Source organism: Mchenga conophoros, linkage group LG2 (assembly GCF_057382185.1).
Source record: "Mchenga conophoros isolate Kocher_MC1m ecotype Shallow Benthic linkage group LG2, M_conophoros_male_GT1.1, whole genome shotgun sequence".
Classification (NCBI taxonomy): Eukaryota; Metazoa; Chordata; class Actinopteri; order Cichliformes; family Cichlidae; genus Mchenga; species Mchenga conophoros.
In genome coordinates, this window is record NC_140527.1 from 26,670,041 (window position 1) to 26,687,699 (window position 17,659).

The window sequence follows — 17,659 nt, forward strand, 5'->3', positions numbered from 1 at the left end:
TGACTTCCATCTCAGGCTACCAGGGATCAATATGTGTTGCTCACTATCAGGCAGGACACTCTCTACCTCTCCGATGCTCTCACGAGGGAGGATGGCCAAGCAAATGAAACGCCCTCAACTCCTCGCACGCAAACATCGCACAAAGGGCGACATAATTCAGCTTTTTAGTGTCCGTATTTACTACATAATTTGAGCAGCAAACAATAGTGACAAAATAACGTGGCTGTAACCGTGTCTCCTTAAGCAGACGGGTCTCTGAAAGAAAAGCGGTGTCTGCCTACAGTGCAAAAGACAAAGAGGTATGTGAACAAAGTGCGATAATAATAAATCACTTTTAGCATGAAGCCTTACTGTGCAGACTAATAGGCTCTGACGTTGCGGTGTAAGCGGTCTAACTGCAGGAAGCAATAAAGCCTGACATCTAAGAAAAAAAGATACACTGTGTTGGTACAAAAAAGCAGCCAAAATAAAGATGAAGTGATGACTTCTAGATGCAAAAAAATGCAAAAAGGAAGCCACAGGAAGCCAAGCGCCACAGGACAAACAGGGTTGCCTGGGAGTTACCTGGACAGGTGGCCACACAGGCACTTTTCTGGACGTTCTGCCCCTCACAGGATGTGCCTCCATTCAGTGGCGTGGGGTTGGTGCAGCTCCGACTCCTCTTCTGCCAGCCACGCCCACACACGGCACTGCAGGACGACCAGGTGGTCCACGTGGACCAGCCACCGTTGACTGTCAGACCAGTGCCAAGGGAGGAGGGGGGGATATGGAGGGGTGAGGTAAAGGGGGAGGAAGGTTGTGAGGGAGGGAGGGTTGGATGAATGAAGGGACAGAGCAGCCAGGATTACCCGACATGCACTAAGGAAAAATAGGCGCGCTGCACTAGAATAATCAAGACTGCTGTTACGCTCTTTGCAAGGTGAACAAACAGAAGCGCGAGAGCAAAAGGGTCGCTGGAGCTACACGAACTGCAGTGGAAACAAAATGGCTTCAACAGGGAGCAGAAAAATCGGACGGCGCTTTCCCGGTTTCCCCTCTGAGGAAGGCTGCGAAATAACTCGTGGGCACGTTACATATCAGAATCTCCCCTCTGAATTTCACAGAGATAATACGAGGATATAATAACATAATTGTAAAGCCATTCAATTTAAAACCACACTGTCACAGTCATACGTGCGTAAAAGCAACAAAACCATCAACAACGTCTCCTCCTGGGAACAGCCAACACACTGCTGAGATATAAATGCATCACGGTTGTTCCACATATTCGGACTGCGTCCTTCACACGTTCGCCGCTGATTTCACACCACAACATATCATTCAACGAAATCAAGTAGGCTTATCTTTGAATTGGAGAGACCACCACTGTATAATTCATTCCTCTTTTATTTTTTTTAAGACGAGAAACTCAAAAAACTCTGAATTTCTGTTATTATCGCCACTTGTCAGAGCAAACTTTAACCATCCATTGCAACTTAATTGGTACTATGTCTCTCAATCATGCCAGGCGATTACATCAAATCATCCTGTATCTACCGTGTTTCCTCAGACATTCCTGATTTATTGACTTGAACAGCACTGTCGTTCTCTCTCTGTACATACTCCCTTCCTAATTTCCCCCTAACACTCCCCTCTGCTCGTCGTGGCTGAATCATTTCCTTGCCCTCTCTTTGCGATTGATTGCCCGCCACAGCGAGGTAAATTGCCAGGCAACTCGGCCCCTGATTACCTCTTAGAACAGAGTGCAGTCACACCAGCCAGGCCTCGTTAAAATGCATCTCTGGCCCCCTGTTGAACCCCCTTTGAAAAGTAGCAGTTATTATGACTTGCTACATATAGCTAGATTAACTAGCACAGTAGACTGTGGTACCTTCAGCTAACTGATTTTTTTTCTCTTGAACTCAGAGCAACGCAAGTGAAAAGCAGCAAGAGTTTCTTTTGTTTGGTTGAGGTTTTTTGTTTAGCTAAAAACCCTCTATCATCCTAAACCAGTGCTGCGACAGTAATAAACGTCATCAAGCAAACAGTGTGATGGAAACAAATAAAATTGCACATGCAAGCAACTCAGCAATTTGTTCCCAACTTTCTGGGTCTTTGCGTGGAAATCATTGTTTGACAACACAAGAAAGGCAAACAAAAAAAAAAGAGTGCGTATAGTCATGCCTTTACAGTTAATTCAGCCCTAGATTGCTTCTTTACATCTTTTAACAACAAGCTAATCAATTAGGAATAATTGTGCTTCTTTAGTTTTATGCTGGAGGCTTAGAGGAATGTATGATAATGTGTTCTGACTGCATGCTCCAAATTAACACATTTTTTGTGTGAAAATGCACGACTCAATTTGCAGCTGCATTTAAAGCCGTAATGCTCGGACCCCCTTTGGGTTTGTTGAATTACAAAAAAGAAGAGAGAATTAACCTAATAAAACGAAAGCTTTTTGACAAAGATCTGAAACACACTTGGCTCACTTACTGTTTATTATGCTTTTATTGTTAAATATTGATTTGATGATTATGTTCATTAACTAAAATCATGCAAACACTTTTTCTCTCACTCGAATTCATCTAAATTGGTGCACAAAGACTCTAAAACCACATTCAGGTCATGTTTTCTTAATGGGATTTCATCCTAAAAGCCAAAATTCAATGAGGATTTATACAGACGGGCATCTTCCACATATTTTTAAAAGTCCTCATAGTTTTCTTTTGAGACAAATGTTATTTTTCCACCATACAGCAAGTTTACATTATACAACTATTCATCTTAACATAATTTCATGATAAGACATAAAGTCATATGAAAAGATACAGATTCAAAGGACTCCATGAATTCCTGTGAAAAACTAAGTACACCCAATGATTCAGTCACTGAAACACCTTTAGCAGCAGTAACTTTACATAATTGTTTTCTGTACGACTTCATCAGTCTCGCCTACATGTTATAGACTTGCAGCTCTCCTCTGGATCATTGTCCCGTGCCATGATCTAATTCAGGCCAGAGAAGTTCCTGCTTGCCTCAATGACTGCACGGGTTTCAGGTCCTGTGGCTGTAAAGCAAGTGCAAAACATTACCCCTCCACCACCGTGCTCAACAGCTAGTAGGAGGTATTTGTGCTGATAACCTGTGTTTGCTTTTCACTATATGTGGTGTTGTGCATTATGACCAAACATCATTGATCTAAAGAACATTGTTGCAGAGGTCTTGTGGTTTGGTCGTGCTGCCATACTCTTTTTCACTTTTATGAGCCTTTTTTCCCCAGTCTTTCTTTAATTATACTGACTGCAGAATCTGATATGTAGCTCTTGAATTTAAAAAAAGAAGAAGAAGTTTTTCTCTCTTCTCATTACACAATCTGACCTTGGGCTGAATTTATTGGGACGTCCACTCCCAGGAAGACTCTGTGTTAACACACCTGCATGTTCCAGACCAGCAAACTGTCAGAGGTTCTGCTTTTATTGAGGCGCTCACACTTGCTGATGGTCCTTTAATTAAGTGCATTTGATTAGCAGCACCTGGCTGCTAATTACCCTATAACAGCATTAAGGGTGTACTTAGTTTTTCCACAGGACTGAATAGAGTCCTCATTTTGCATTATTATGAGTCAGTGGATTATGTTTAGCGATCACTATTGCCATCCTCGTCTATCCTTCACTACTTAATTTACGAGTATTTATCTATTTACCGCCTTTTATTTTTGATATTGCTTTATTTGAACTGCAACGGCACCATCATGGAGCTGTTACCATGTTTGGCACATTTCATTTGTTGGTTGAATGGTCAAACAGCAAATTCAAAGGCTTTAAAAACCCCACCGTACATCCCAAGTTGCCCATTCTGTGGAATTTATTTGTAAACCTAATCTATATAACTTCCTATTACAATATTACACAGGTATCAAAAAACAAGAACGATTTAAATATAGAAAATGAACAGGTAGTGCCTCTTATTTGTGGCATGCACTGTGTTTTCTGAGCTGATGTGTCAGATAATAAACAAGAACTGCTGCTCTGCCCCTACAGTGCATCGCAGTATCATCTTTCTCTGGCAGCCTTAACTAAAAAAAAAATAAATAAAAAAAAACACACCCCGTGTCAGGCATTGTGTCACATTATCCATTTATTATTCTCAATGTTGTTTTCATCAATCGTTCCCTCGTGATTTCCATCTTCTGTTCGCGTGGAGCTGAGAATTACGCCAGGCTGTAATGTATTCAAAACTTTTGTAGTGCCAGTAGCCGTGGAACCCTCTGTGATAGTAAATATGCTGTTTCTCTGCATTTTAATAAAGGCCAGTCTGCTTATCAAGCCAAGTCATTATTTACAGTTTGCTGTTAATTCAATTTCTCTTCTCATACTGGATCCACTACAGAGGAGGAGGAAGATGGCAGCCTCGACATCAGAGACTGCCAGCTTTGGCAGAATGGCTGCCAGTAACATTTTAAGTTGTGGTAATTAATGTGCAGATACACCACTCTCTCTTTATGTAGTGATTTATGAAAGTGTAATTCTTGCGCTGCTGAAAAACAGAGCTGATGTATGCAATTTGTCACCATATGTCAAATATGTGAAACACAGTGTAATAATAAAAAACTACACTGTAAACTCTGAATGTAACAGTATGAAGAGCTGACGGGAGACTTGCGCCCACACATCTTCCGTGCAGCAGCATGCAAAGGTTAATGTGGAAATGTGGGGCAAGGGAAGCGGCGTGCAAGCTTAAAAGGATTCATCCGAGCAGTTTTCTGCGTTTGTATATTTGGAAGCTCAATCGAGCCCGGACCCCGGCACTAGTCTCTGTGCACAGTTTTGACATCTGCTGAAAGAAGTCGTCACCTACCATAGACAAGGATCGCGGCAGAGGTGCTTTTGCGGCGAGCGACGATGTTTTTGGCCACGCACGTGTAGTTGCCGGTGTCGGCCAGCCGGGCTTTTTTGATGACGAGATTATGGTCGGGCGTGATGACAAAATTGGGGTCACTCGCTGGGTCGATCACATCCTCGTTTCTCTGCCACTCCACCTGAAAACAGATTTCAGCGGTCAAAATCCACTGCAACTCGACAGACAGCAGCTCGCCACCACCCCATACAGCTCTACAGTGGCCAGACATGATGTGGATGAGAGACTTCTACGTCGACGGGTGTATGTGTGTAGGGGGGAAGCAGCGAGGTACTTCTTTTCTGATGCAATCACACAGACAAAAGATGACCAGACGCGGCCTGGTGTAGTACTGAGATACAATTTATTTAACGCCCTGCTGATTTGAATATTTATTCGCTTCTTGTGGGGGAAGAGTGCAGCTTTTATTTTGTAGCTGCTGGACGTCTCTGTAGCTGTCCGCGAACACGACTGATCGTGCTTTGTGTAAGTTTCCGGGCCCTCTTGCAAGAAGCCAAAACTGATGTTATTTCTTTTTTGGTGTTCTCTCAGATTGGCTTGCTTGTTTTCTTGCTCTCACTTGACCTTGTTCTGTCTCGAGAGGAGCAACAGTGCGGCACCATTGTTGTTGGTATTACTGCCAGTTGTGATACCGCATATAATTGGGCCTACTTCCTCTGGTGCACCATCCCCGCTTTCCCCCCGTCGTGACTTCTACTCTGATGTTCTTTTCTGCTGAACTGCGGCTGGCACCTTCCTTCCTATTTCTCTGCAAACTGTCCCTACGCTGTCGATCTGCGATTGGCTAGTCTGCGGTTTCTGGTCTCTGAGCTGTCTGAGCGGCTGGCCTGAGCTCCTCTTGTGCTGTTATTAGAGCAGTTAGTGCCTATCTGGGACCGGGAGGATGCAGCGAATGAGGTGAAACAGCTGGCCCCGGTCTGGTCCTCTAAACACATGCACGGCACGGTGAAACAGAGAGAGAGAGAGCGAGTGTGACTTGAGCAGAACAAGAGATACAGTGCATGGAGAGGCGGGAGAGATACACCGAATGAGATAAGGAAAGAGTGAGGCAAATAGATCCATTAATTATGCATAGGCCTTTAGAGATGCCAAATGGGGAGTGAAGCCTCCAAGCCAATGCTGAGTGATGTGACGAGACGACGTGATATACAGCTTCCCAGAGATGTAAGAGAGATAATAAATCAATAAGGGCAAATAATTAGAGGTGTAATTTATCCGAACAGGGTTGTCTGTTCCCCTGGTGGAATGGAGGGATATGCCAGGGAGCTGATCTTGAGCTACTCTGCGGTCTTTGTCCCCTCGGTGAGGAAAGGGTAAATGGATGGCAGATTCGGGCCTATAAATATCTCCCCTATCCGTGTCTCACCTCGGCTTGTGGCACTCCCTCGGGGGGATGGCAGCGCAGCAACACCTCCTGGTCCAATGCCACCTCTTTACCCTGCGGCTCCTCCTCAAAGTTCTTTCTCAGGTCTTACAAGAAAGAAAAGAAGAAAAAAAAAGTAGAGAAACAACCAATTAGGATGTGAAAGCTTGCAAAGGTTTGAAAGAAACACTTCTCTCTGCAAATAACTTGGCCTGGTGATGTGTCTAAATTTGCAGCTCTTGAAATGTCCGTCAGTGGCCTCGCCGAGCATGTTGCACTCTAGTTGGCCCCTAAGCCACACTGGGATCGGTGGCACCAACCATGTTGCTTATTACAAGCTGCCTGGCTGGTTCAGAGATGCTTGTCTGCTGCCAGAGGGGCCCGGCATCAAGCAAAAGCAATTGCATTACCCCTCACTCCCACCCACTCTCCTCTCCCCGGCATCCGCCAGCCTCCAGCTTCCATCTGTATGACGGCTTGGAGCAGCCACACGAAAACAAAGCCCTGAGGCGCCTGGACAAGAGCTCCTGCAAGCCTGGCTGACTGCATGGGGCTTCACATTACGTCTCATTGAATACTTACTGTTGCACAAAGTCCTAGTATATATTTGTCTGTAAGCCCCAGCTGTGAATTACACAGGTAAAAACTGGGAACAGTCATTTCTTGCAGGGGAAATAAATGTAGATCCATTTGTATCAGATGAGCCAGACAGGCCGCCGATAGCTGGCGGGACTGGCACAAATTTGATGTGCTCACCCCGGGTTTCAACTCGGAGCGAAGCAATGTGTTATTGTGTTGTAAGAGGCTGAGGGTGCAGCTGTGAGAATTCCTTTAAACAGATGTTGAGCCTGTCCCGACCAATCACACTGAGAGAAAACATTAAGAGAGGCAGGGAGAAACTGACGACATTCGATTTAATTAAAGCTGATAAATTTGGACTGGAGGAGACTTGAGATGTAACAGTGTTGGAAGGCTCGAACCTACGCGAGCGAACAGGCGCGTGCGTGGGAACCTCGCCGATGCGATCGCCTGGTTATGCATCGTTATTCAAGCATGTGCGTGTCCTTATCTTACATCTAACTGACTTTGCTGAGCTCTCACACACGGATGGATAATGAATGTGTGTTTTCAAAACGTCTGGTGGTTTGGAGACGGTGCCGTGTTTGGCTCTGTCTGGAATAATACATATTTATGTGGGAATTAATAGGCGGAATGTTTTAAAATACTCAAATGTAAAATGGCTTCTTCTAATAAAGCTTCTGAGGCTGCGGCGAGGGATGTGTCTGCGTTCCCCAGACAGATTTATGATTGCTGCACAGCAATAAATTTCAAATCTGTTTTTATTTCAGTTACTTTCATAGGGATCATTTCTGATATACTGTATCCAGCAGAAAATATGCTCATGAATACTCAAATTTAGAGCTTCACCCTTTTCTTTTTTAAGACCTTCCTCGAGCAGATACATTATTCTCGGGTTCTTCCTGTCGGGGTTGGATGTTTTCTTCTCACAAGTATCATCACAGGAAGATGATTTAACTAAATTGTAATCACAGTAGTGCACTGTGGTGCAACAGATCATAATGTTCTGTGGGCTAATTGTTAAATGAAAGTTAGTCTCCCCCTCCCAACCACCCAAGGTGAAAACACAATATTCTCTTATTACATGCCGACATGCAATACACAAGCACCTTGTTAGGCAGCAGGCTTTGGATTTGTAATGATGCAGTGCTCATTTGACAGTGCACTCACAAGCAATCCTGATGTATGCTTTCTGGCTCTTCTGGGTTCCGGTGGTGCTCCAGGCGACACACTGACACCAGTACTCATCAAGTCCGAAGATCTTCTCCACCTGCTGCCTGGTTATTTCGATTGTCACCTGCATGACTGGCAGCGCTGGAGAGCAAAAACCCAGAAGAGTCAAAATGTTAGACACAAGACAAGCCCGGCTTTGACAGCAGCAACGAGCTAAGAGGCCAGAAATACTTCTCAAAGGAAAAAATAAAAAAAGAACAAAAACAGAAACAAATGAGCTGAACTGATACCTTAAGTGCATTTTGTACCTTGAACTAAACCAGCAAAGTAAAAAAAGGAGAGGAAGAATAAACAAGCAGAGAACTATAATCATACATAAACAGAGTGCTTGTTAAATGAGAAGAGAGCCTCACAGCTATCCTTGGTGTAATTTGGAGGGCATGAATACAGCAACAGTTAGGAAGGAACAAGGAAGTGCTAAACAAGCACTCGACAAACAAAAATGCTCAACATAATCCACGTCTCTATTATTAAAACCAGGAGGAGGGACGAGTTCAGCATTTCCCCACAACCGTGTTGATATAAGTGACGCCGCTGGAACACGGGGCAAAAGTGGCTTTATTGCTTTTCTAGAGGAATGTAAACAGAAGCCTTCTTTAAACAAAGAAAAATTGGGACAAAATCCAACCCGCTAAACCGTCCAAACAACACAGCGTTGTTAGAGTCGTATCTTTTCTTTTTTCTTATATTTGAGAAGCAATCTTTCATTTCATTTTCTTTTGACCTTCTACTTGGGACTTGTAATCCATGGGTAATTCTTATATATTGAGCTGCGACCTTGATCCCTACCATGTGCCTTACTTTGTCTTCGCCCTGATAAAGAGACTGCCGTGTTTTCCTTGAGCTTCCAGCTTTCTCCCTCCCACCCCATCTTATCTGTTCTCTTTGTTGTCTTTTGGAGAGAGGCGTTCATACGAACACATTTTAGAGTCGCAGAGGACACATCCTGGAGACTAACAGGAGCCGCATACAAAGTGCACTATATTCAGATTTCAATGGAAAGCCACTTTCTAACTTCCATTCACACAAAAGCACTCTGACATACTCTTGATTTGACGGTGACAATCATTTCCAGCTCCAGACTGAACCTGACTGAAGTGAGGCGTGCTCCATTACGCCATCACGACTTCACAGCAAAGAGTATCCGAGCAAACCAGCAAAGCATAAATTGGGATTTTTTTTTGCTAAATAATTTGAGGCGTACTGCACATGACTGCACGAGCCCAGGCTGGCCCAATGATGACACGAGCTGTCGGCGAGAGGAGGAGGACGGGCTCCACCGCCGGAGGCCACACAGAGTGATAAGTAGCTGTGAGGGTCACTGGCAGACCGCCATGTATTAGTGTCTAAATGCGGCGGATTTTTTGCTATATGTGATCACAGTAAATGTGAGTCCATGTGCAGTGAATCCAGCCCCGAAGCACCACTCCGAGCATCAACAACACCTCGTGCTGTGTGCAACATTTCACCAACATGCTCGCTCGCAGTTAATTTAAAAAGTAGAGAAAGTGATCCTCTTATGTTTACTCTGCCTTTTTACAAAGCCTGCCAGAGACTGTCAAAAAAAGTTAGACTCAATTCCAACACGAGACTGGATTGAGAAATCCTCGTTTATTCTTTCTCGTTGTCTTTCTGAAGGTCCACTACCTCTATTAAGCATGTGTGTTTGTTCTCCGTGTGTGCAGCAAGAGTGTTCGGCGCAGGCTGAGAGAGCACCTAAAAGCTAAAGAAATGGCTAAAGTAACAAAATGGGCACTGCAGAGCATGAACAAATGGAGCATAAGAAACCTTCCTTCCTTCTGCAAATAAGCGGCATGGGGAAATTTGGCTTTTCCTCTTAAACACGTACACGTGTACGCAACAGCAGTAGCTTTAACTTTACATACATCACTTAAGGATTACGCTTATTTCAGCAGCTACATCTTATAGATTCCAAAGAAAAAAAAAATTAAGCACAGTACTAAATGAAATGTCAAACTCAGGAGAGCAGCGCTTCTTATTGGATGTATATTTACTTTTGCAGTAATGTGCAAATTCTATCTTGTATGCCAGAAAGCGCTTTGAGAGGGAGAAGTTGCACATTTTATTTTTGCTGGTGTACACAGCAAGTGTGTACTTGTTCTTTTGTGCATGTAAGTAATAAAATCTATGAAACGCACATTATATATGGGTGAGTACCTGCTGCAGAGCAAAAACTGGGGAAAAAAAAATTAATGTAAAGCATGCACTAAAACCTGAACATTAAACGAACGTTTATTTTGAGGAATCTGTACAGAAACATCTGATCGTCCTGACTTACATTGAGCTCACAGCAAGCAGTTTATGCCTGCAAGCTAGAAAAATATATTTAAATACATGAATTTGAAATTTGGTATAAAGTGATATTCAGTGCTCGGTATGGCTCAAATTACAGTAGCAATTCGTTTGATTAATGCAAACCTTCCTCCTTCTTTGAGCTAGGGGGTGAAAGGAATAAAGATCAGTATGGAGATGCAAAGCATGAACAATAGCAACCTGAGGTGAGAAATCCTGAGAAGAGCAATTTGAAGCTCTGCTTGCCAGGGTAATTGCATTCTGTTTCCTTATCTTTTCCTGTCTCCATAATTACCTGCTTTCTGTGTCTGACACCTTCCAGTAACACTGCTGTGAGTCACTCTGTCCAATTTCACTCCAATTAATAAGTAGGACAAAATAATCTCATCACTTTGAGGACAAAACGCGTCTGTAATTTTACAGCAGTTTATAACGATCGGACAGGCTGCTATTTACTGTTGTTTTCCCCAAAGTCTGCTCCATCAACACAGCTATGAGTAAAACAAAACTTTATGAAAATGACTCAGAGACGACTGACGGAGAAACCACATTATTGATTCCTAGAAAGCTGTCCTTCTGAAAGTGGAGCACCGCCACATTTATGACTCAATTATATTAATATTGATTTATAATAGTATGCTCGCCGCCTTCAAGGTGTTAGGAACGGAAAAGAGGAAATTTACACTTCCTTGCCTGAAAGTGTGCACTTAACATTCCTGTTAAATGATAATTAAAACATGGCACGATTCCTGCAGCCTTTGGTTTGATCTGCAGCCCATTTTCTAAATGAGCTCACATCCCAAACCTCAGTGAAATAAGTGAGAAAATTTTAAAGGGTGATTATGTGATTGACACAGTGTGAATCCAGTGCTGGATCCTTTCTACATTTTTGTAGAGCAGTGGGATAACTTACTAGGCCACATTTGAATACAATTTCTGGAAAGTACACTTCACTATTGTAACACTGCATGGGAATAAATTGGACTGGGAAAAACAGAAAAATAAAACATGAACACAAATGCCACCAGCAGTGGAGTCCTCTCCTGTGGTAATTAATATCACTTTTCACACCAACTACCCGCCTGACAAGCTTTAAAGCTGCAGAAACAAAGAAAAAGCATATGCACTCACTGGGCACATCATTAGGTGTACCTGTTCAAATACTTGTTATCAGCCAATCACATGGCAGCAACTCATTGCATTTAGGAATCTACTGGGATTTTCCCTGCAAAGATTTACAGAAATGATATCTTATTGGTCGGAGGAGAACGGCCACACAAGGTTATAAGAAGCTAACAGTAACTAAGACAACCACTTGTTACAACCAAAACATGCAGAAGAGCATATGAATCCACACCATGTTGAACCTTGAAGCAGATGGGCTACAGCAGCTGAAGACCACACTGGGGTCCACTCCTGTTAGCTAAGAACAGGAAACAGAGTCTGTAGTTCACACAGGGTCACCAAAATTGGAAAAGCATTGTGTGATCCGATGAGTTGGCAGGGACAGAATTTCTCATAACATCAATACACGGATCCATCCTGCCTTGTATCGAGTTTCAGGTTTGCACTTGTGGAGTAATTGTTCTGGGGACCATTTCTTGGCACACTTTGGGCCCCTTAGCGCCAACTGAGCATTGTTTAAACACCGCAGCCTACCAGAGTACTGTTGCTGATCATGTCCGTGCCTTTATGACCACAGTGTACACATTTTTTGATGACTGCTTCCAGCAGGGTAACGCACAAAGCTGTCACAATGCTCAAATCATCTCAAACTGGTTTCTTGAACATGACAATGAGATCACTGTACTGCAACGGCCTCCACACCTCCATGTCAATAGAGCACCTTTGGGAGATTCACAGCTGACAAATCCAGCATCTTGGTGAATCTATGCCACGAAGAATTAAGGCAGTGCTAAAGGCAAAAGGGGGTCCGACCCAGTAGTAGAAAGGTGCACTAACATATACAGGGTGTATCGTCATAAAGACTCATCCGACTTCAACGTGCTTTATTTCCATGGATGTTCACTAGTAACGATCGAAACACATACTGTCAGAAAGGGGGGATTCGTGAGTTCCACGTGGTTGCCAGTAGGTAGCTTAACAACAGCAGTGACTCCAGACATGCTTGCAAAGTATGGGACGAGTTTGACTATCGTATGGACAGATTTATCTATATCTCTATCGATTGATCAATAGATAGATATAAAAAAGAAGTACAGATAGCTCTTCATCTTAAACTTTTGGCTTCATATAAAATTTGAATTCTGCTAATCTTCTGCTTGATGCATTCACAAATCGTTTCACTACTTGTACTACTTTAAACGGCTCACAAGATATTCTCTGCATGATGAGCTGCATTTTTTTAAGGCGTGCAAATGGAGCCTGGTCTACCAGAAGTCTAGCTTGTTCTTAGAAAGCCTAAATAACAATATCCTTCTTGGAATTTTGTCAAGTGATCCTGAAAACAGACTGACTTGTGCCACCTGAATAAATTCTAAAGTTAATTTTAGCAAACTTGAATTATTAAACACTAAACCGACCCAATCAGAGCATCTTTGATAGCAAAGTGTTGTTCCTTGGTAATTATTTAAATTCAAATTTAAACACATAACAACTGTAAAATAATCATTTGTACATTTGTAGATTTACCTGAAATACATGCAGGGAAGAGTACTGTGCCCTTTTTAGCAGAGTCGCACACACAGGGTGCTTACAAACTCAATTTAAAATAATTTAATAGGGCAATGTAATGCTGCCAGTGAGGCAAAACCCAGAGGGGGAAAAAGTCAGCAAATCATACTGCTGCTGCTGCTTCTGAGCTGTTGAAGGTGCACAGTATTAACTCAAGCCTCAAACAGACAGTTAGCGGTGTTTGAAGAGATTTTAGTGCCCAAATCAAACTTAAACATAAAAATATGAGGAGACAAATTGGATTTTGAAAATTATCCAATTTCCCAAAGAAAATTGCATCCTTATTTCCCCTTGATTTCGTTTACCTGAACACAAACAATTATGGTAATCAACAATTTTTGTGTAAAGCAGAGAGTGGGAGAGAGAGAGAGGATGCTTTTATCCAAAAAGAAGGATTGGGAAAAGTATCAAGGCCACGGGCTCGGGCTCGGAGACAAATAAAGCAAACAAAACCCCCCAACCCCAAACAAAAAACACACATGGCTCTGCCTTGAGAAGGCCTGAGTTTAAAAAAAAAAATGAAATGGAAGAAATAAAAAAGACCGAAGCAAATGCAGAGTGGTTCAGTTCATGAATAAACTGACCTTACTATTGTATGATGGAGTCTTCAGGCAACAGAGTACAATACAAGCTATTACTAGATCCACTGGCACACACACACAGACACGCACACAGGCCACATCCAGAATTACTGTATTGTGTTTTTATTTTAATCTGCAACGAAGACAAGATTATTTACACATGCACTCCATTCAAATGTGCAAGGAGTGTAACGATGAACAAAAGGGACGGGGTCACACTGTGAGAGCACAGACATCTTTCTCTGCGTGTGTGTGTAGGTAGGATGAATCTCCCCCTGAGCCAACAGGGGCTCAACACACACAGGGTAAACATCATTGGACTCAATCCCGGGTGAGTCGATATTGGGCTTGTCTGAGTGCAGGACTTTATTTTTCTCTCCCTCACTCTTGTTTTCGCAGTCTCTGACCTCAATTCCATAGGGGTCATTTGCTTATCAAAGGCAAGGACTGGAACTTGCAGGTCCTGAGTGGGCGCTCATTGTGACCAAGGAAATTCAATTAGGCAGCATCCCTACAGTGTGTGTGGGTGGGATTCATCAGTGGATATAGGAGGATTAGGGTTGGGTGACTCTACATCAGGGGAATGCACCATTTCAAGGGAGAGAGTTCACAATGGTTGATGGGAGGCACCACAGATGAACGCTTTTAAGAATGCACTGTCTGCACATCCCGGCAACCGGTCAAAGCCATACTCTAAGGGTTTTATTTCCTCCTGTGGTTCTTCTTTGTACCAAATGGCATCAGTGTCATCAACGGCACCACAAGTGTCCAAAGCTTCCTTTTACGAAACCAACAATGTGCTCTTCCGCCGGCCAATTTACCTCTCCTACATGAAAGAAGTCCAGACATCAAGCTAGGCTGGCAAAAAAAGACAACTTTGGAGCTCACTAAACAGCCTGTCAAAATCAATCCAAAAGCACAGTCACCTACCAACCTATACAGTATTTACAGCTGCAACCCCATGTCACTGAACCAAGGGCACAACTGCCTTATCCAGTCTTCAAACTTCCATTATCATGTAAAGCAGCCCAGTGATGAGTGGGCCACGTTAGGTGACGACGAGAGCTTAAAATGGCAGGTGGCGCCATAAGTGTGCCTCTCCTGACAAGGATAACGTGGCCTTCCGAATAAAGCATGATTCTATTAAAGAGCAGGACAGACGGGAACAGCTGGGGGAGGGGATAAGGAAGCGGGGAGCTTGGTTCACAAGGAATACACTAGGACCTTCCATTCAGGGATGTTGGTGAGGTTGCGACTCGAGTCAGTGGGACAGTGTTCTGGGTCAAGGCTCTGCCTCCGGTTATGACCAGCTTTTCAAGAGCTTCTTTTGATTGAGCTGTCCATTTTTCACAATGAATGCATGCTGCAAGGCCTCTGCTGATGCTCTGAATGTCGTTACAGATTATTCATGGCTGACAAACAGGCAAGCAGGTAGTGCTCCAATCAATCCGGCCAGGTTGAGTCCAATGCCACTCCAAGGAGACTCAGGTGGAAATCTGACAGCAGAGGGGGAAGAGTACAGGACGCAGGATGAAAGACAGATAATATAATACAAATAATAATAATTGTTATCTGAAGGTTACCTTCATTTATGAAGATAATATTTCCGGATAATTAGTTTAATGATTTTGCAAATCCACGGTTCAAGTCATAACATTTTTTTTTAAATTTTTTTGTTAAAAAAACAAAAGAGAAAAAAAAAGATTTTAGCAAATGATTGGATTACGAAGAAAATAACCTCCATTACTTTGATGTAATTCCAGGTTACTCTTTATCTGAAGGACCTTTAAACACGATGGCTTTCATCAGACTGAAAAGCTTTAACCAAGGATTAACCACAGCGTCACATGGTTAATTAGCAAAGGCAACATGAGTGTATGGCTAATTAGTTACAAAGAAATTTCATATATTTCACAACCTTCATTTACTAAAAGTGTTTTAATAGAGAACAGACTGACGTTTGGTTAAACTGTGAATTTCTCAGTTGTTCTCCTGACTGAAGTTTGGTAGGGTGACCATATTTTGATTTCCAAAAAAAGAGGACACTTGGCCCAGTCATGAAGAACTTTAATAATACTGTTTGCTTAAAGAAATTTTTAACATATTAAACGATGCCTTCTCTGTGCGGTTAACGAATGGTGAAATAAAAAAAAAAAGTCATATAGGCTTTTACAAGTCAACAAGTGCAAAATAATAACTCAAAACCCTCTGAAATTAAATTATGGTAAAGAAATAAGGCCTCATCTGTATAAGAAAAATTACCAGTACCGGGACGGTACGAGGGAAATTTCTTTTGCAGTCCGTCTGAAAGGCTGCACTTGCGCTTTGGCATCTTTTAAACCAGCGGTCCCCAACCTTTTTTGTGCCACGGACCTGTTTATACCCAACAATATTTTCATGGACAGGCCTTTAAGGTGTCGCGGATAAATACAACAAAATAAAACTAGTACCGGTACTGAAAAAAAGCAAATTTATTCATAACACACGTGAAAAGACCCAGGAAAACCGAGTAAACGATAAAAACGATAACAAAATAACGCTGAAAACCGATAAAAACCCTGAAAACTATACATTTCACACCTGAGCCTCAACTCTCGCGGCCCGGTACCAAACGACTCACGGACCGGTACCGGTCCGAGGCCCGGGGGTTGGGGACCGCTGTTTTAAACATCATCAGGTGTGCTGCATCTAGGGTTGCCAACTCCCTGAAAAATAAATAAGGGACACCTCGTGGCCAGGGCCGGGCAACCCAGTTGTCTTCACCCTTCCCAGTGTGGTAGCTCTTTTTTTTGTGTGTGAAATTATTTTTTAACCATTTGACTTGAATTTGATTTAAGCAGATGCATATTCTTTGTGATATGACCATATGGGAAACAAATGATCATTTAGCCATTTATTTTTAGCTCAAAATAACATTAACACAGTAAAAGAGGTCTCTTTCTTAAACAGAAGCCTGTCATGCTTAACTTTTGAGAATACAAGTAAATCTTTCTTTAAAAGAACTCTGTCCTGCTTAACTTAAAATTATATAAATTAATAGAAAACAATAGAACAAAATCATTCTTGTAACTGTGCACATTTAGTACAATTGGCTTCAGTTGAGGTATTATTTCAGCTTTTCTAATGCTAATCAGCTGCTCCTGTTTGTAAACCCGCTTGTTCCCATGAGCTTAACTCATCATCATTATTCATCTATGTATTACTTTTATGTATTAGTCATCTATTTGTTGTAATCATCTATCCTTGCAGTTGTTTATTACACAAAATAAATTATATTATCACACTTCTGGCCACATAGCGCTGATATTCACTGCACATGCCGATATTAACCTTAACCAGAGGGTTTAAAAAAAACAAACCAGTGTTTACATACCATATCTGCTTCTGCCGTGGCCTGGTGGACAAGAAATTGGTTAAGGGTTCCCCGAGCTTTCACGCCCCTCATGTTCTTCATGTGCCCACCATTAGAAGCATGCCTATGGAAAAAGTGCGCCGACACACAGTGCAGTGCGCTTTATAGGTGTTATCGTGCACTTTTCCAGCCAGGTGTTTTCCTTTTCCCATTCCTCCCTGTACTTTTGCAGCCTTTTTTTCTTTCTCTGAGCGAACAAACATTGCTGCTCTAATTCTGGGCTCACACTGTGCGATTTTTGGCCCATTTTGAGCCGATTTTTGAGTCATGCGACCGATTTGGTGATCGGCCCAATTTTGGCCTTCATCGTGCATTGTGTAGTATACGTGGGGTAATGAGAAGCGATTAACACCTCGAGCAGCTCCCGATCATCAATCGCTGGTGAGGGTGTCACCGCAGCTGCTCACACTGCTCACGCGCAAACACGTAAACGTCGGTGAAAAAGACGGCGCAGCACGGCTGTGCAGCGTGTGATCTGGACACAAGCGATGGAGGCACAACTTGTAGAACTTTGGAAAGCTCATCCGAGCCTTTTCGATGTGGCATCACAAAATTATCACGACCACAACAACCGTGAAAATAGTTGGA

General features: G+C 42.7%; 1 protein-coding gene across 4 annotated transcripts in view; it reads right to left on the reverse strand.

The window, feature by feature from the left end:
- Positions 1-17,659, reverse strand: part of unc5a (unc-5 netrin receptor A) — a 156,201-nt gene that overhangs the window by 37,034 nt on the left and 101,508 nt on the right. For 2 of the 4 annotated variants that reach the window (XM_085290857.1, XM_085290864.1), the window contains exons 3-6: positions 8,009-8,152; positions 6,263-6,366; positions 4,837-5,017; positions 565-732 (exon numbers count right to left, since the gene is read on the reverse strand). In XM_085290857.1, the coding sequence (XP_085146983.1) occupies positions 565-732; positions 4,837-5,017; positions 6,263-6,366; positions 8,009-8,152 (597 nt within the window). The remainder of the gene's footprint in view (positions 1-564; positions 733-4,836; positions 5,018-6,262; positions 6,367-8,008; positions 8,153-17,659) is intronic. The other 2 variants (XM_085290881.1, XM_085290873.1) reach the window with 1 other exon arrangement.